Below are 18,502 nucleotides of genomic sequence, written 5' to 3' on the forward strand. Positions count from 1 at the left end.
CTTTTGACCTGCGATGACCTACTTTCTCCATCACGTTATGCCTATCCTCATCATTTGACCTTTTTACTCAGAAATTGAAATACAACAATTCTTGCAAAGGAAAATCATTGCATCAGTACTTCAAACTCATTGACTCAAGATATTTTCTCTCATTTGATCATGACATTTTATTAAAAAAAAAAAAACACACCTTCGCTTCACACTTGCTCAGACCTCATCTCATGATTTAAATGTAGAAAAAAAAAAAAAGCAGTTAGAAATTAGAGTACGCACGCACCCACAGCCTCCTACCTCCCGCTGCTTTATTACTTGAATTACCACAGCCAATCACAAGCATTCAGGAGGCGGTGACATATCAAAGCAGTGGCATGACGGCTTGAACCAAGCAAAGAACAAAGGACAAAAGTGTTGGTTTTTTTTTTTTTTGTAGCTAGCAGGGGGCGACCACGCGCCTCTTGCGAATGCACTCCCAGATCCAGCCGGGCGTCACCCGCTGGGCCCGGCCGCCGCCCTCGCCCTCGCCCTCGCCCTCGCGCTCGCCGGCCAGCGTGTGGGTGGCCGAGGCGGCGTCGTAGTCGGCCACCAAGTCGCCGTCATACGCCACGAAGTAGCGCCGCAGCTTGGCAAAGTCGTCCACGCCCGAGGGCAGGAAGAGCTTGACGCCGCTGAAGATGTCCAGAAGGGTCTAACCGACACACACAAAAAAAATTTAAAAGTGGCAGCGTGGTGGGAAAGTGGCAAGGTGCCACTTTTGTCCATTTTCCATAAAAGACAGAAGGTCCAAACTAGCCAGCCAATTGTACACCGTCATCCGCTGACACCCACGTCACTCACCGGGCCAGGCCCCGCCTTTTAAAGTTGCACACACAATCTCAGTCACAATTCCTACAGTAGAACGGGCGGACGGCGACCCCGAGTGGATAAAAATAATACCTGTACTTCACGTGAATAAGTTGTTGCGCTATTATTATATGCAATATGTCTTTTAATCCAATTCATTGATTGGATAATCGGTAGAATACTCAATTGTAAAAAGATTCAATAGCCGCAACCCAAATCGATTAAAAACAGCGTCAGCCTTGGCTATTTTCTGAATATTATTGAAACTTGCGTTATAAAGGAACAAAAGTGAATGATATTACATATGGTGGTGGTTAGCATCTTGGAGACTTCCGCCATTAACGGCAAAGCAGATTTTATTATATTTGAGTTTGTGGCATAACATTTGAATTGTCATCTTCTTACAAAATTTTGCAGCCTCTCGACAAATAGACTAAATCAATTTTTCAAGAATTTAAACCAAGTTTTATTTGAATTTCCTCAAGTTTTTATGTAAGAAAAAAAACCCCGAAAGTAGCTTATTTTCCATATAAAAAACAGCAGGGCGGCGGTTGAGTGACTAACTTGTTTTTGTATCAATTTGATGAAAGTCGAATCGTAGTCAATTTTGTAAACGTGTCTTGGACGGACATAGGGCCGAACCTTGTCGTTGTCGGACTCGAGCATCTGCGGGGGAGGCGGCGGCGCCGCCGTCACCTTCGCCGTTCGGGCGTGTCCGTTGCTCTGCACATTTTCGCTCTTCCTCACCTGCAAGTCAAAATAAAATCAAGGGAAATGTCAAGACCGGACCTGGAGAGTTTTGTTTTTGTCAAGCGCACGTGCGAGCTGCTGTACCTTTTTGGGGGCGGGAGCTTTGACGGCGGGGGAGCTGGGCTCGGATTTCACCGCTTTGCGTTTGGCCGGGGTGCTGTGACCTAAAAAAAAAAAAAAAAGAAGAAAGTAACTGGAACTACAGCTTAGGTGTCAAAAACAAAAAAATAGTTTTCCCTCGTATTGGCCTTTGTCATTTAACATCACACATGAGCTTTGGGGTCCATTTTCATGGTATTTATTTGGGCATTGCTCGACACGGGTAGTGCCAGAAGAATGAAGATCAGTTGCTTGAGAATTGACGCTTACTTTATTGCGCAATATTTAGTGACCTTGGTCACAATTCCGAGCCCTCTTTTTCCTTTTTTATTGATCTTGTGAGAGGAAGTGAAAAAAGCCCCACCGTTATGCTATTGGGCTAACAAGATGTGTGCATCTGCAGACTTGTTCCATTCTTCCACTTCACTCCACTGGTGATGCATCTCAAGCTTGCTCGTAATTAAAACTGGAAATAAAACTAAAAAAAAAAACTAAAAAAAAAAAAAAGGCACACAAATCTAATTGATTTAGTAATAAAATCTCATTTTAAACATAAAACACGGATGGCATTCTCAAATCGAAGCAAAATAGTTCCAACGACTTTGAAAAAAGGAGCCCTTTTTTTTCCTTTGCCTCGGAAGTGGAAAAAGTGGCAAGTCAATGAGCAGTCCGTTTGTTCCCCCCCCCGACTCACTTGTCTTCTTGGGCGGGGCGGGCGAATTGCCGCCGCTGTCTCCTTCCAACTCGGCCTTGTCTTGGCCCGAAGGTCCCGCCGTCACTTGGAAGTCGCAGTTCTCCTTGGAGATGCGATACAGTTCCTGGCGAGACGGCAGAAGGTCAAAAGCGCGTCCGACAAGGCGGCCACGACGACGACGACGACGACGCACTTTGAGCTGCGGCAGGTTGGTGGCGCTCTTCCAGTCCTTGTCGTCGCGGACGCGCGTCATGCGAGGGAAGCGGATGGAGATGCCGTCGGCCGTGTGCATCTCCGACTTGGAGAACTCTGCGCCCGTGATCTCCCACACGGGCGCTTGCTGAGGGGCAAACATCAACGACGCCTTCGAGGCTTTGCCAACACTCGCGCACGTTCGTTCACTCGCCGTCGACAATCACGACATACTTTTTGGCAACAAAATCCTTCTTTGGACTTGTTGAACAACACACTTGAACTTGTCTCCTTCCACTTTTTGTCAACAAAAGACTGAGTTGGGCATTTTGTGAACGAAGCATCTTTTTGTGACGTTAATTTGGATGGCTTGTTTTTCGTCAAATCCAAATTTCATTTGGAGCTTTTGAAACTTTTTGTGCCCACTGGACTGATTTGGATTAATTTGCTCTTCTGTTGATTTTGGGTGAAAAAAGAAGGCACTTTGATTTGGATCTTGGTTTGTTGCCTCTGAGATTAATTTTCGTAACCTACTTTTTTGGGTCAAAAAAGTCAACTGACTTTGACTTTTGCAAACCAAGGACTTTGGCAAGCAAAAGACGTTTTATTTAGAACGCAAATGATGTTCGTCCGGTCAAAAATCCCTTTTGTGTTTGCCGCGCGCTCGTCATTTAACGTCAACGCCACTCACCTCGGGACTGCGGATGAGGAAATCCGGGTAGTAGTTCTTGACGATTTTCAGCCAGCCGGGGATTTTGCTGGGCTCCTACGGAAACAAGGCGGCGACTGAGGTTGGGATGCGTGACAAGTGCCGGCGTGCGTGCGTGCGCGGCCGCCGACCTTGCTGATTTTGACGACGTCCAGCTCTTTCTGGAGCCGAGCCAACATGGCGTCATCGTAGCCGCCCGAGCACTTGGTGACCGTGCACCACTTCTTGGAGTCCGGATCGTAGCAGCCCATCAGGAAGCTGGACATGATGCCGCCTAACACGGACACAAACACGCTTTTGGTCATCGTCTCCTTTTGTCATGGTGCAATAATGCCAATGAGGCCATTTCCAGAAGAAAAAGCGAGCAGTAACGAGAGAAGCCGCCTAGAATTGACGCCCATTGAAATGCATTCAGGAGGGGGGGGGATTCATTCAGTTTTTATTGAGTCCCCAAAAATTCTTCTTCTTCAAAAAAAAAATCGCTAAACATATGCATGAGCTGGCGTCATAAAAGTCTGACTGAATATCATGGCGTACGCCAGCTGGGCGAGAAAATGTCGCGCGGCGCCAACTAGCCGGGAGCGTAAAGGTCGCACGTCAGCGGCAAAATGACATCGGGCGAAACGCAGTCGGCGCAGCCAAAACGCACCGTTGGAGCCTTTCCCGTAGAAAGCGCCCAGCACCACCAGGTCGGCCGTGTCGGCCATGGCGCCCTCGTTCAGGTAGTCCTTCTTCACCTTCAGCCAGTGGCGCTTGCCCGGCTCGTACGAGCCCTGGTGGAACGCGCGCGCGGACACAGACGGGCACATTGTCAACATTGAGACACGCGCGCACACACACAAATAAGCGACAATGTCTGACCTTGACGTCTTTGAGCACCAGGCCTTCCAAACCTTCTCGGATGACTCTCGTGATCATCTCGGCCAGGTCTCTCGCGCGCTGCGCACACACGTTGCCGGGCGTTTAGCGTGCGGCTCGGGTCGGCCGCTCGGCGCGCTCTTACCGTGACGTGTTTCATTTCCGAGAAGAGGATCCGGTTGGGCACCTCCGCCATGTTGTCGTGCAGGAACTTCCTGCGCTCGCACAGCGGCCTGCGCAGCACGGCAAATGAAAAACAGGTCTTGGAGCAGAGTTTCTTACAAGACAAGACAAAAAAAAAAAATGCGAGCATCGGCGAAATGTGTTGACATCAATGCGACGTTGGTACCTTTCCATGAGACTGTTGCCGTTGAAGTAAATGCAGTCAAAAACAAAGAGGCAGACGTTGGCGTCTTGAAAGGCCGCTTTCTGAAGGACAAGAAAAAAGAAAAAAAAAAAAAAGAACGACACGCTGGATGGTGCGCTCCTATTTGCCGTTTGCCAAATGGGCGGCGCCTGTGACCTTGTGCACGCCCAGCGTCCCGAAGGGGAGGGGCTTGCTGGTGTTGGTGTCGATGAGCAGCACCTCGGCGTCCAAAATCATACTGTGGCCGCCGGGGAACGCCTGCGGGATGTAGTCCTTGAAGTGCGCCACCTGCACTCAAACAGAAGAAGAAAAAAACGTTTTTTCTGAATGCGTTTTAATGGTCCTTTAGCAAAGACAAACTGATTTTAAAAAAAAAAAAGAAAAGAAAATAAGATCTCAAAAGTCCAATTCAAAACTCCGCGTTGAGTTGGCTCTTGGCTGACGTAGGCGCTAACACACGCGCTCGCTCGCCGGTCTCGGGGAAACATTTTCAACCTGATGGGAGAAAAACATCGACACATGGTTGCATCTCCGCCGGTGCGCCTGTGTGGCGCTGGCTTGGTGGTCTCGCCACATCTCTGGCTTTGTTGTCAGCCGTCACGCTCCAAAAGCTTGCAGCTAACGATGTGAGGCTTTCGTGTCCTGCGGCACCCTCTGGTGGCCACAATGTGACGTGCAGTCGCCTGGAGGGTTGACTGCCACGTGCCCAGAGAGCAAATGATGACAAGTCCTTGTGGGAAATGTCCCACTGTGAGCATCTCTCCAGGCTGCTAGCTAATCATACTGATCACCGTGTGTGCGTGCGCGCGTGCGTGCGTGTTACTGACTTTGTGCGGCAACACGGGTTTGAGGCTGCGGCTGAAGTAGCTGAAGCTGTCGCCGCTCTTGTGCACCTGCACGCGCTCGCCGTCGTACTTGATCTCCGAGTACATGCCGTTGGGACACTTCTTCATGGCCTGCTCGATGGATTTGCACGCCTCCGCCTGGGTGGGGGGGGGGGGAGCAAAAAAGTACATTTTTGTTCATGTGGAGTGCGCTCCAAAAAAGCAGCACATTTGGAGTAGAACTCAAATTTTCAAGGAAAACTTGCGCTTGGAAATGAAAAAAAAAAGACAAAAAATGTGGGGCAAATGTGATAAAACTGACCATGGCAGACGAGTGGAGACTCCGGAGTAAAACTACTACGACAAGGGTCACCTGTAATGACTTAGACTTAAGGAGACGTCTTATCCGAGAGGAGAGTACGGGCAGGGTGAAAATGGACCACGACTGCAAAGTTGAGACTCAGGAGAAGAAATGTGAAGACGAGAATCACTTTGCCGCAGTAGTGTGTTGTTGCGCAGCCCTTAGTCTCCTCTTGGATAAAAGCATTTCCAAAGTGAGGAGAGCCCGGCCGGCAATGTTGGAGTTTGATGTTGCAGGAGTGAGGGCCGCGAGCGAGCGCGACTCACCAACATGGGCTGAACGGGCGTCATGAGCGAGGCCTCCACCGTCAGCAGCTTCCTGGGCCCCGAGCCGTCCGACGCCTCCTGCTGGTTCCTCAGCACGCGCTCGATCACGTCGCCCAGGTTGCGGGAGGCCTTGAAGGCGTCGTAGGCGTTGGGGTCCACCGCGTCCAATCTGCTCGCGCAAAGTCCGGCGTGAGGGAGGAGCTGAGCGGACGTCAAACGGCCGCCCGCCGCCGCCGGCTTACACGTGCTTGGCTCCGGCGTTCATCTTCAGGTCGTGCTTGATGAGGCGGATGACGCCTTTCAGGTCGTTGCCGGTGCACCTGAGGACAAGGAGAGGCGTTGGCGTTAGCTAGCGTCGGCGTTAGCGTCAGCTCGGCCTGACTTTTTGGCGATGTCCTCCAGCTCGGCCTGCTGCTCGTCCTCCTTGGTGAGCTGCGCCAGGCGGCTGAGCGAGGCGTCCACCTCCTGGATGGTCAGCAGGCTCTTGGCCGACGGCGGGAAGGCTCGGCTCTCCTCGAAGAACACGCGAACCGTCTCCGACACGTCGCCCTGTCGCGGGAGGGAGGCGCACCTCTCAGTATCCAGCTCATTGTTTTCCAAGGACAAAACAAAGAGTGCAAATCGGCGCTCGGTCAGACAAAATTGACGGATGGATTTTTAAAACAACCGTTTGCGGTGGCAGATTTTTTCTTGGGACGGATAGCTTAATCGATTTTCAAAAGAAGGCTTAAACAATCGGGTTGCGAGGTGCGTGGGTCTGCGGACCTTCTCCAGATCTCGCACCATGTCGTCCTGGCTGCAGCGGAAAACGCGGCTGAAGAGCTTAACGATCTGCTTGTCGTTGAGGTTGTAGACGCTCTTGACCACGCCGGGCAGCAGCAGCTTCACCGTCAGGTACGAGTCGCCGCGGAATCCATCTAGACGGGAGCGGGGGCGACAAAACACATATGACAGCGCCGCCGGGTGCCGGGCGCCGCGCCGCTTTTCGCGTGGGCTTCCACCTCCGCCGGTGCCCTTGCGCAGGAACTTCTCGATGATCTGCGTCTTGCTGTTGTAGCTGTTGTTTTCGGCCACCGTGGCGCACAGCTTGCGGAACTCGCGGAACAGGCAGTCCTTGTGGCGCGGGTCGCACAGCTGCGCGGCCAGAGCGCTGCCCTGCGCGGCCCGGGCCGGCGACGACGCCGACGCCGACGAGGAGGAGGCGGCGGCGGCGGCAACGCCCGCCTTGGCCGCTGGCGGGGACGCGCACAAGCACAATGCTAACATGCTAAACAGGTTGGCTTCTCCACCCCCATTTTAAGTACATACGAGCAAAATTTGCTTCACCTAAAAATTCTTGAATAAGTGAGGATATCCTGCCAATCAGTGTTTTCCACGAAAACCAGGGGTTGGTTTATCACAAAAAAGTCAAGACGTGAACTTTTTTAAAAAATAAAGAATTCTTGGATAAGCGGGGATATACTGTTCGCCTCCTCTACAACAACATTTGCAATTTCTATTTCATCTTGAAGAAGCAGCAAATATTTGTGCAAAACACACATGAAACAATGTTTCCTGTTTTTTTTTTTTTTTGGGACCCCCTCAAAAATTCTTGAATAACCACCAATGTGTTGCGTTTCCCACCAAAACATGAGCTGGTTTCGGGGTTGGTATTTAAAACCAAACCATTTTTTTCCTTTTAATGGGCGAATAGGCGCGTCGGCTGGTGCTGAAGCACAAAGCGGCCTACCGGTGAAGCCCGAGAACTTGCGCGGCGCGTTGAGCGACGCGGCGCCGGCGGCGAGAGGCGACGTCAGCTTGGCCGACGTGTTGGACTTGGCCGGCGTCTTCTTCTGCGGGCTCGACTTCGCTTTGGACATCAGCTCTGCAAACGCAAAGCGCACACTTGCCACCCACTCGTTTTGACAGTATTGAGGTCGTAAGTCTTGGAGAGGAGTTGACGCCATCGACGAGCGCTCAGATCATCTTTAGCAAGTATTTCAGACTTTTAGGGAGCATTTCATACATTGAAGAGTATGCGTGACTTATTCTAAGCATTTTGTATACTTGACAGTATTTAGGTAGCGTATTTCAGTCGATTTAAGGCAACTTGAGACAAGTATTTGAGTACGCCCGCATCAGCTCACATCGTACATGAAGACTTGGGCCTATTTTGACAAGTCGTAAGAAAAGTTTGAGCGGCGGCGACCGCCGACATTGGTGCAGCGTGCGTCCCGAGAGTTACCCGAGACGTGTTGATTGACGAGCTCCTTGTCCTCGTCCTGCAGCTCCTCCCAGCCCTCCAGGTCGGTGATGTCCTCGATCTTCTTGGTGGTGGCGCGGGCGCGCTCCAGCTTGTCGAACATGCACTTGACGTGGTACCATTCCTTCATCTCGCCGGCCGACTCGCTGAAGGGGTTGGGCACCACCTTGCCGATGCGCGCCATCCCCTTGGCGATCTTGTCCTTGCACTTCTTGCAGCCGGCCGTGCCGCGCTTGGCGTACTCCACCAGGAAACGCTGCTCGGCCATGGCGTCGGGCGCGGGCGAGGAGAGTGCGAGGCCTCCGTGACGCTCCGGACGGCGGCGGGATTCGGGAGGCGGGGCTACGAGGCGCGACGGCGGCGCACGGGCCGGCAAGAGCCGAGGGGCGAGAGGCCAAAGGCAGACGCTCTTGTGGGCTGACAAAACGACACACCTCAGCATCAACACTTGCCACTTTCAACCTGAGGAAAAGAGGGACACTTCAAGGATTAGTTACAACTAGAAGTCCAATGATTCGACAACTAATCAATTATCAAATGAATCAATAATTATTTCGATAAATTCACTACTTAAACTAAACCATTCTTAATTTAGAATTGTCCAAATCCTCACAATTTAAGCATCTCCCAAAATGTTAACCATTTTTTTTTTCAAATAAAAAATCTGACAGAATAATCGATTGTTAAAATAATCGTTAGTTGCAGCCCTAGTTACAATTTTACAATCTAAGAATGGATTTTTTTCCTCCCTTCATTCTCTGTGGAAATTATTTTTCTTATTCAGGTTCTTAAGTTATTTTTGCTTCTGAACTAAGTAAGTCCCTTCACCAGAAGCTGATGTGACACTGAGTTTTTATGAATAAATGGCTAGATGGTTGATCTTTTTTGAAAATTGTATTATTCACAAAAGTACAAATAATCAGAAATCATGTTTTTATTCCCATTTTCTTTTCTTTTTTACTTTTTATGAACAAACAAGTACTATTTCTTTTTGATCTAGATTCGTTTCACCTTTTGTCAACAACTGACCATCTTTTTCATCTGGACGCATTTGAGACCTTTTCTTTTTTTTCCACTCAATTCAATTCAACGCAGAATGACACTACTAAACGCCTCCTTTCCAATACCAATGCAAGGTTTATTTATTATTTGATTGTTTCTTTTGCTGGTTCTCGTTTTGCATTGGTGATGGTAGAATGGTGCACGTTAGTGAGTGAACACTACTAGAAAGCGAATGGATTATCATTTCAACTGGGTGGAATGTCTAAAAATTAGCGACGTGTAAGTTCAGCTACTAACTAGGCTAGCTAGTCGGCTAGTTTTTTAGCACAGCGGACACAACACAACACGACTCTCCACACGCCCCCGTTCCGACAAACGGCTGTCTGTTTCTTTCTTTCTTTCACACAAAGCTGCATTATGAACAACATTTGGCAAAGCACAGGTGGCGATAGCGACTGTACCTTGCAGATTGTTGGCAAAGTGGAAGAGCGAGGTTTAAATGGAAGCTCAGTGTTGCAGCCTCCTGCGCAGTCAAGTCAACGGTGATTTTGTTGGGTCATTTCCGATTACAGAGTAAAAGTCCAGACGCAGGGAGTCGTATGGATGATAAGATTTCACAGGTGAATGTTGTCCATGTCATAGATGTGCAACCTTTTATTATCAAATGCTCAGACAGGCTGGGACGCGTGGCTGATTTGGCCGAAAAGTGTACTTTATCATAAATAGATGTGTCATACTTCCGGTGTGGCTTGCTAGGCAACAGCAGCTTGGCGTAGTGAGCACTTTGTTTAAAGGGGCTGCACAATGGCTCACTGAAGCCTTCGCACAATGGACTTGAGACGCGTGAATGCGGCAGCCATGTTGGGCCGGTACACGCAGTTGCTCAACTGCCTTTTTTTTGGTAAACGAAGGACTTCTAATGTGACTTTTTGCAAACTTAAGACGTTGACTTTGGATTTATTTCCAGGTTTTTTTTGTAAACTAGAGCCTTTGATTACCAAATGTTTTACCTTTTGTGAACAGATGCTGTAATTAGGATTGATTGATTTAATTATTTTTTGTGAACAAGAGTGATTTGGATTTGTTTTTTTTGTGTGTTAGTTTCATTTTAATTCCCCCATACTGTTAATTAAGGGCACACATTTTTTGGGGGGGGGAGTCAGTATTGTAAGAAGTAGAAAAGGGTTAATTTTCTGAGAGAATACAAGTTAATGAGAACATTTTTAATAAGAACAATGAACTTTATGAGAAAAAAGGTCTAAGCTTAAGATACGATTTGAGAAAATGATCACGATTTTATCAGAACCAAGCTTTAATGTCAAAAGATGTTTTACAAGAAAAAAGCCTGATGACATAAGTATGAGGATTTTTTATTTTTACAAGCAAAAAAAAAAAAAAAAACCCATCAGAATGACACGAAGTCATTTGTACAATAATTTAATTTTAGTAAGGGGAAAATGTAATTTTGAGAGGCAGATTAAATCATGAGAAAAAAGCAAAGTACAAAAAGAAAATATATATAGCATTTGAAGGAATCAGCATTTTATTTTACAAGATAAACTGGTAATATTACAACAATAAATTCAAAGATGCAGGAATTTTTTTTTTTTTTATACAAGAATAATGGTGAATTTTACACGTAAAAAGGCAGACTAGCGTGATGCTAAAAGGCGACGTGCCACCGAAAGAGAAGAAACGATTCCAGAAGGTCTCCCGTCTTATGTTGTGACTGTAATCCACCATGCGAATTTACCCAGAATCCTTTTGGAGGTAGTCGGTTGCTGTCAAGAATCTGCCGCGTCCAGCTTTCTCTTTCCCGATGTGTCGCCTTCGGAGCGACTCCACCATTGGAGGTCCAACTCGGCTCGGATCAAACACGGCTGAGCAAGGCCAAGACACGACAACCCGACATGACTGGACAGCGACTCCTCCACTTCAGATTTTTCCTTCTTGTTTTTTTTTACTTGTGTGAATGTAGGTGAGCAGCCATACATGCACGCATCCAACAGGGGGCGCATTTTTCTTACCCGCCTGGAGGACTTGATGAGGGTGGCTGAGCGTAGCGCGGGTCGGCCGACGTCGGAAAGTCGCTCCAGCAGGACTCGGGTTCTGGGCACGTGACTCCAGGACACGCCCAGGCCCGGCTGCACCTCGCCTTCCTCGCTCCTTGTCACGTGATTGGTCACCTGTGCACATGGCGCTCACAATTGACGGACGTCCTACAACGCGCGCGCGCGCGTGCGTGTATCCTCACCAAAGCAGCTATGTTGAAATCCTTGGCCATGGTCTTGAGGGCGATGGCCACTTGGCTCATCATGTACATGCCTACATGGAGATACATTTTTGTAAAAAATATGGAAAACAATTAGTAAATAAAGACTTATGGGGGGGGGGGCAGGGGGGAAACAAGGACTATTACACAAAACAGTCATAATATGAGAAAACAAAACATTTTGGAGCCTCATTTTGACAAGAAATGAAATATGAAGTAATTGTGACATTTTTACAAGCAAAAACTGGAATAATCAAATACAAAAATTATTTTCAGTTTCATGCCTGCACAAACAATTCAGTTGAATACAATGAGGGAAATTGTTAAACACGATGAGGAAAAACATGGGACATAAACTACAAGTTAGAAGTAATTAGCAGTGGCCGACCAATTCATCCACGATATTATCTTTTTCAAAATTAGCCAAAATTTGCCTTTTTTGGGTCAGATTTTGCCAATTATTGAAAAACACAAAACACATTACCACAAAAGACAAAGATAATATTAAAACATATTAAAAAAAAAAACACACCACATTTTTATCATAATCGGCCTAAAAAATATCGGTCAGGCCCTACTAATGAGGAATAGTAATTACTAATCAATGAAGACATCTCTAATCAACCCTTTCATGCATAGTGGTCACTGCAGTGGCCAGCTATTTAAAAGTTGCTTTCGCCTATCTTAATTCATCTAAATTTTCAAAAATGTTTTTAACCCTTTCATGCATTAATTATGGTTTATTGTTATTATTTAAAATATAAATATATTTTTTAGTTTAATTAATATAGGCGAAAGCAACTTTTAAATAGCTGTCCACTGTAGTGACCACTTTGCATGAAAGGGTTAAAAGTCTTGGATGCACGTCGCGAGGACACGCCAATAAAAAGTTGCCGGTTGAACTTTTGCATTTTGCGAGATTTGCGGCAGTTGCGGCTTCCAGGCGAACGTTTGTTCCGCGTAAATGAATGCGTGGAATTTCCCAGGCGCTCACCTTCATCATGCCTGCTTCCCAGCAGAGGAGCGATGACGGCCGACACCGAGTCCACGATCAGCGCCTTGACGGCGCCGCCGCCGCCGCCGCTCGCCTGCCGCGGCAAACGGGACAAACGTCAAGTTTTGACGCCTCGTCGGGGCGACGGCTTGCACGCGCACCTGCCCGAGCCCGCCTCGGCCGAGACGGTACAGACAGTCGAGCAGGGAGAAGATGTCAAACGCGCGCTGAACGCCGATCCTCTGCAGGGCTTCCATCTGCCAGCCAAAATGACACTCGAGTTTCACGGGCGTTTTATGAGGCATCGCTCGGCTGACAGCGGCTATAAAAAGTCGACACACCCCTGTGCAAACGCCAGCTTTTTGTGAAAAAAAGGAGGAAAGATTTCAAACCACCATCAATGTGACTTCCAACGTGTACGTCGATTGAAAAAAAAAACAATTGAGATCACGTGGTTGCATAAATGCACACACCCTCACAATTGGGGATGTGGCCGTGTTCAGAATGAAACGATCACATTCAAAGTCATGTTCAATGGGAGACATTTTTCCCATGGCATTAAAGTTACAACGGAACACAGTGAGGTCATCTTGAATTAGAGAAAATATGGCACAACAGTGAAACTGGAAGGAGCTGCAGGGATTTCTAGCAAGTACGGGCTGACAACAATCTTCTGTCTTCTTCGTATGTCTGGGCCTTAGTCAAGATGGAGGGAATCATGAATTCCAAACAGCAGTCAGTGTTAGCACTTCTGATTGAAAGCAAAATTGTGTCAGCCTACTCGAACAGCTGAACTTTATTCGGGAGGTTACTACGAGGCACTTTAAAAGGTGGCAGATGTGTGCCCATTCAACATGACTTTGATTAATTTGGAACAGTTGTTGATTTTTACTTCGCATGTGGAAAAGATTGATTTATTTTTGGGGTTGAATTAAGTTGAAGAAGCGTTTTTGCTATCGATTTGGTGACCTGCTCGTCGTGGCTACTTGTTTGGGTTCGCAGCATTTGGCGCAGGCGTCCTGCCGACAGCCCCCCCGTGGTGTCCACGTAGATGACCTTTTGCCTCAGGTGGTGCGAGACGTGCGCCGCCACGCCCAAACACACCTGAACACAAAGCAAAGCAAATGGGGAAAACACCTTTGTACACTGGAGGAAAACACATTCAAATCATTACAAGGGGAAAAAAGAAAACAAAATATGAGAAAAATGTTTGTAATGCCAAGACAAAAAGCCCCAACACATTTTTATTTTGTGACATTTTTTTAATTAGTGAGACAAAAGTGTATTGTAACTTGAGAAAAAAGTGAATGAAAAGAAATTATTTGTAATTTTATAGGATTTTTACATTTTCAAAATTCATCAGAATTTTTTATTTGGACTTTTCTTATGGCAAAAGAAAATCTATGAACAAAAATTTTCGTATGACAAGAAGCTTGCGCTATTATGAGAAAGTCAAAAAAGTATAAATTGTGATAAAATTTTTTGAAATTCATTTGCTTCTTTTCAGAATGTGTTTTTTCCCAGATGATTTTTAAACGGCCAAATATCTTTTTGGAGATTCTTTTGCACACCAAAAATGAAACAGAAACAAATACTAGGTAAACATTTTTGGGGGGTGGGAATTCTTTTAAATTGCATGGGAATTTCCTTCCATTTTGTGGGAATTTGTTTGGTATAGCTTTAATCTTTTTTTTTTTAGGTTACGAGAATTTTTCATTTTTAGATCTTTTTTTTAATGGCAAAAATATCAATTAGGATGGAAAAAAAGAGGAAAAAATGTTAAAACAAATGTAGATACGTATGTATGTAAAATCTTTTTTAAATGGATGAGACTTATTGGAAAAAAGAAAAAAGTTTGGTGTATTTTCTAAAATGATTTTATCAGAATTCTTTTTAAAATCCATGCCCCCAACAAAAATATTTCACCCAAAAGTTATGCAGGAAAAAAACTGTGATTTCCTCCCAAACAATGCATGACTAAAGAAGCCATTTGTGCTTTGCGACTCGCCTGAGTTTTGCCACTTGCTGGCCCTCCTGCCAGCTCTGTGATCTCGCCCGTGTACACGCCGGAATCCAGCAGCGCGTCCAGGCTGAGGACAATCAAGAAAATCGGCGGCCCCTTACTTACGTACCGCAACTTGAACACCAGCAACAACAAGAAAATCAAGACTTAACATGCGCGGCGGCGCACAGAGCAAATAATGCTGACGCGGCGGCATACGAGACATCGCTCGCCACGCAAGCGCTGCGATCGGGCGCCATTTCGACCGGTCGTCCGTCGCCGTCGCCGTCGCCGCCGCGCCGTCTCATCCGTGATGGATGCCGGGCACGCCCTCCTCGCACGTGTCCCCCCTTTTGCTTTATGGCTCTCAACGGAGGCGTACCTAATGAAGAGTCCTCCCAGCATGCACATGTCTTTCCAAATGACAGCACCAGGGGGCAGCCACGACGCATCCAAGCTTGTTGGCGGCGGCCAGCAGGAGACATTTCTGACATGCTTGAGAAACATCGACTCCAACGTTGAAATATCAAATCAACAAGACGGCTTGGAGGAAGATTTCCTCTCCTTAAAGAGAATGTGCAAAGCCTTGCCCGAGCGCCTTGAAGGCTTTTTTTTTTTTTTCGTTCCCCCGTCACCGAGCAGCCGAGTTGAGCAGGAGCCGGCGGCGCTAATGCGGCTGATACATCAGACGCCACTTTAGGGCCCAAATGGGACAAGGCCCGTCTTTGGAGGCTGCTTTTTGGCCGCCACGCACTCGCCTGCGCGGCTCAATGCAAATTCAATTTTTGAAGGCGCGTCGACGTGACTCGGGCTGTGATTGATTGGTCGGGGAGATGTGCTGTACAATCTGGTTCCCCCAACAAAAATACAACAATCTTATGGCTGATTTGACTTACACGTGTCCTTCGGTTTGAACAGGGAAAGGATCAAATCCACCTGAGCACAAGAAAGAAAATGCCACTCTGGAATTTGACCACGGTGGCAGCTTGAAAGCAAAATGTGGGACTTGCTGTTCATTTTTGGCCATGGCTTCTTGAGACCTTTTTGTGCGTTCTGTTTTGATAGACATGCCCGCTCAATTTTGTATCGATCGGTGAACCTTGCGTCGTGGGCTACTTATTTATTTTTTTAATCCGACTTTCAAGAGCTGCAATTCTCTCTGCGTAAAAAAACAACCCGGTGAGTTTAAGACGGTAGAGACCCCCAAAACTGTTCCGATAGTATTCGATGAAGGGAAAATGATCGATTACTCTTGTCTTACTTTGGGTTTCCCGTGGAGAGGATGGCGGTGGAGCTGAGCAGCTCGTCGTAGAGGACGGCGCCGGAAACGGGGAAGGCGGCGTGCTGGGCCAGCAGCACCCTGCGGATGGCGATCAGAGCCTGCCAGTCGGCGAAAAAAAAAGAAAAAAAGAAGACATTTCACCTTCGCGCCATGGCTAAGTAGCGGGCTGCGCTCCGGCACCCGAAATAAGGTGTTTAATTAGCGGGCCGACGCCTCAGGTGGGAGTTTCCCAGGTGCCCGTGAATTTGGCCCACAAGAGCTCATTAAGAAGTGAAGAGGTTGGCGGCGAGGTCGCTAACAGCTAACGGGCTGCTTGAGAGCTAACACTGAGGCCGCGCGCTTATTACAATGCACAGTGACTCATACTTTCATGAGAATAAAATTACAAGAATAAATTGTCATTTGTACGTGGGGAAAAACATAATAGCCTAGCCGCAAAATTACACTTCCTCAATTAGCAGAGTGAATGCGTGCAAGTGGCCAAATTGTCTTCTACTACATTGTGATGTCAATTTCAATTAGGGCCTGACTGATTCATCGGTATATTCGATATATATATATCCTTTAAGTCTGCAAAAATCAGTGGATTTTTTGGGCTGATTGTTTTTTTTGTTTGTTTTTATACATTTTAATGCATTACAACATGCGATATGAATAAGGACATTCAAACATTAGCCCAACTAAAAAAAAACAATCAGCCAATTTATTCCTCTGTTGTACAGTAAAACAAATGCAACAGAACGGCGTATTGAAGAACAGTCAAATGATTCTGCCTCCAATTAATATCTTTATTGTTGTAACCTTTGCGGGATAAAAAAAAAAGAAGCTATTTTCTTCATTTGATATATTTCATCAACTGGTCGTCCGAATGTTCTTCTGCCGAATACGGGACTGTGCCTCAGCCTCAAGAAAGCCACACGAGTCGAGCCCTCATTTAAATGTGATGGAATTGTTCATCCCTTCGCATCTCAAGCCAGCACCGCGCGTCCCCTTTAAAAGCAGCCGAAGGAGTCGCAGCCTGATGCGTGATGACCAAAGCCGTCTGAGGTCCTCAACTGGGTCAGCGCGCCGGACCCGAAAGCCGCCGCGGGCCACGCGGGGGTCACAAAACGTCCAAACACGTAGAAAGCATCGGCAAAGACACACGCTGCTGGAGCTTTTGTTTGGAACCATTCAAGCAAATGTTTGGTGGGCGCCGAGGCAACGGCCACGGGAGCTGCAACGATACATTTCGGGCTGGCCTCCCGTGACCTCTCCCTGCCCACGCCAAACAACCGCCGTCTTTCCCAAAAGCCTCGTTTCCTAATTATTGGCGCACAGGAAAAATAAAAATATGTCTGCCGGATAGACCTATTTGCAGAAGTTACGTTTCCTCTTGGCTGACCGAGGTCAACGCAGAGAATTTTTCATCTCAAGATCGCTCTTCTCTTTTTTTTTGGTGTGCAAATGATGAAAAAGTAAAAGGGCTTGCATGTTTTCAAGGGTTCAAGCCGCTAATGAGGGCTAGTTGATAGCCTGCACTCAAAAATGCGCATTTTCAAAGTTTGGGAGAGATTTGGAAACAGCTTGCACAGCGTCTTGCATGACTTCCGATTCCTTCAAGTCACCAGTGTGTAAGGTTGCACAATTCGTGGAATTGTAATTGCGATCGTGATTTGGACTGCCGCCGATCGTCAAATTTGGGTTTGCTGCTTATCTAATCATGCACTTTCTCATTCACTAGTCAGCCAATGCTTACGGCTTCACTAAGCTGCCTAAACAAGCAATTTTGTCGTTGTATTTGGTCAATGTGTTGAAATTGAATTGAGGCAACTGGCATATTCTTGTTTGTGGAATGTGTTGTGTTTTTTCTTATTCTTCTGAAAATGTTCAAAAATGGCAAGGATGCTGCTAGGCTAACGATAAGTGTTTTGTCAAAGAGTATCGTCGCACCGCCTCCAACTCTCTCAATGTCTTCTCTCATGAAGAGTTGTAGAGATGAATTTCCGCAAATTATTTGCACATACCTCGGGTCAAAGTTTCCAAACTGCTTTGGCATTATTAACAGCTACTCTGCCTTTGGCAAATATTCCGTGCTAATGACTCCGTGACGACTCGATTTGTAAGATAGCTCCACTCCTAATCTTTTAGTTGACGTCATAGGTTTTCCCTTCAAACTGCACTACTTTTAGCGGCGTTTGACCAGTGTCCATTTCCTCCCCTACTAAAATGTCAAAAAAAAATGTACGCATAACGACCTTATATGACGCCGAACATTTGTGTGCGAGGTCCTCCATGTCCGACGAGACCAGATCTTCCACTGTGGGAACAAGAAGACACCGAAAATGACATTTGTTCTTCAAATTCCCAGTTTTCGTTAGGTGGGCTCGTTCCAACCTGTTTTGACGTGAGCATCCCGCAAACGGCGCACTAAATCTTCATCCAGTCCCGGGCACATGCCTTCTCGCAAGAGCACCATGCTCTTATTGTCGATTAATACTTAATTGCGAAGTTTAAAACTCATTTCGCTGGCAGTTTTGGAGGACCCAAGCGAGCTAGCGTACTTGTGTTTTTAGCATTGAGACAAACTTAGCTTGGTGGGCGGCAGACTTCGCAGCTATGTGACGTCCCTCTATCAAATAAACTACCTCACGAAGTTGAAACATAGCATTAGTTTGCTAAAAACAAGTTTAAACATTGCCTTAGACTTGTTTGACAAACTTGCCAACGCTTGCGCTGTTTCAAACGACGTGCGGGGATACCAGTCAG

At 46.9% G+C, this 18,502-nt stretch overlaps 2 protein-coding genes and 1 long non-coding RNA gene across 3 annotated transcripts; 1 reads left to right on the forward strand and 2 right to left on the reverse strand.

Annotated features, from left to right (window-relative positions):
* Positions 1 to 146: 146 nt before the first annotated feature.
* Positions 147 to 9,877, reverse strand: lig3 (ligase III, DNA, ATP-dependent). The gene is made up of 21 exons (XM_086012846.1): positions 9,666 to 9,877; positions 8,185 to 8,664; positions 7,690 to 7,824; positions 6,962 to 7,192; positions 6,726 to 6,877; positions 6,343 to 6,509; positions 6,203 to 6,280; positions 5,961 to 6,129; positions 5,337 to 5,492; positions 4,666 to 4,797; positions 4,492 to 4,571; positions 4,288 to 4,375; positions 4,146 to 4,223; positions 3,934 to 4,057; positions 3,416 to 3,558; positions 3,267 to 3,341; positions 2,577 to 2,723; positions 2,384 to 2,507; positions 1,675 to 1,754; positions 1,483 to 1,587; positions 147 to 685 (listed from the first exon to the last, which is right to left on the reverse strand). Exons 2-21 carry the CDS (start codon positions 8,642 to 8,644, stop codon positions 431 to 433), a joined length of 2,979 nt encoding a protein of 992 aa, XP_085868972.1. The 5' UTR covers positions 8,645 to 8,664; positions 9,666 to 9,877; the 3' UTR covers positions 147 to 430.
* On the forward strand, positions 6,326 to 9,081 carry LOC147133804 (uncharacterized). The gene is made up of 2 exons (XR_015081887.1): positions 6,326 to 6,854; positions 8,228 to 9,081. It is a non-coding gene; the product is annotated as an uncharacterized LOC147133804 (long non-coding RNA).
* Positions 9,878 to 10,724: 847 nt separating the features above from the next.
* Positions 10,725 to 18,502, reverse strand: rad51d (RAD51 paralog D). Its single transcript, XM_086013407.1, has 10 exons — positions 18,131 to 18,502; positions 17,992 to 18,053; positions 15,734 to 15,852; positions 14,479 to 14,560; positions 13,440 to 13,574; positions 12,632 to 12,727; positions 12,471 to 12,564; positions 11,459 to 11,529; positions 11,232 to 11,390; positions 10,725 to 11,084 (listed from the first exon to the last, which is right to left on the reverse strand). Exons 1-10 carry the CDS (start codon positions 18,210 to 18,212, stop codon positions 10,989 to 10,991), a joined length of 996 nt encoding a protein of 331 aa, XP_085869533.1. The 5' UTR covers positions 18,213 to 18,502; the 3' UTR covers positions 10,725 to 10,988.

This window comes from Filicampus tigris, chromosome 17 (genome assembly GCF_054856515.1).
Source record: "Filicampus tigris isolate MCC_2025a chromosome 17, RoL_Ftig_1.0, whole genome shotgun sequence".
NCBI lineage: Eukaryota > Metazoa > Chordata > Actinopteri > Syngnathiformes > Syngnathidae > Filicampus > Filicampus tigris.

What these genes read in the sequence shown, in the direction of transcription:
- lig3 (XM_086012846.1), bottom strand. Translation starts at nt 8,644, where the DNA reads ATGCTGAGGTGTGTCGTTTTGTCAGCCCACAAGAGCGTCTGCCTTTGG. An exon ending in CGCCCGTTCAGCCCATGTTG is followed by an intron (nt 5,493 to 5,960) that starts GTGAGTCGCGCT and finishes CCCCCCACCCAG; the next exon opens with GCGGAGGCGTGCAAATCCAT. An exon ending in GGACGCTGGGCGTGCACAAG is followed by an intron (nt 4,572 to 4,665) that starts GTCACAGGCGCC and finishes CTTGTCCTTCAG; the next exon opens with AAAGCGGCCTTTCAAGACGC.
- rad51d (XM_086013407.1), bottom strand. Translation starts at nt 18,212, where the DNA reads ATGGTGCTCTTGCGAGAAGGCATGTGCCCGGGACTGGATGAAGATTTA. An exon ending in CTCTCCACGGGAAACCCAAA is followed by an intron (nt 14,561 to 15,733) that starts GTAAGACAAGAG and finishes GATTGTCCTCAG; the next exon opens with CCTGGACGCGCTGCTGGATT. An exon ending in TCATCAAGTCCTCCAGGCGG is followed by an intron (nt 11,085 to 11,231) that starts GTAAGAAAAATG and finishes GGCCTTGCTCAG; the next exon opens with CCGTGTTTGATCCGAGCCGA.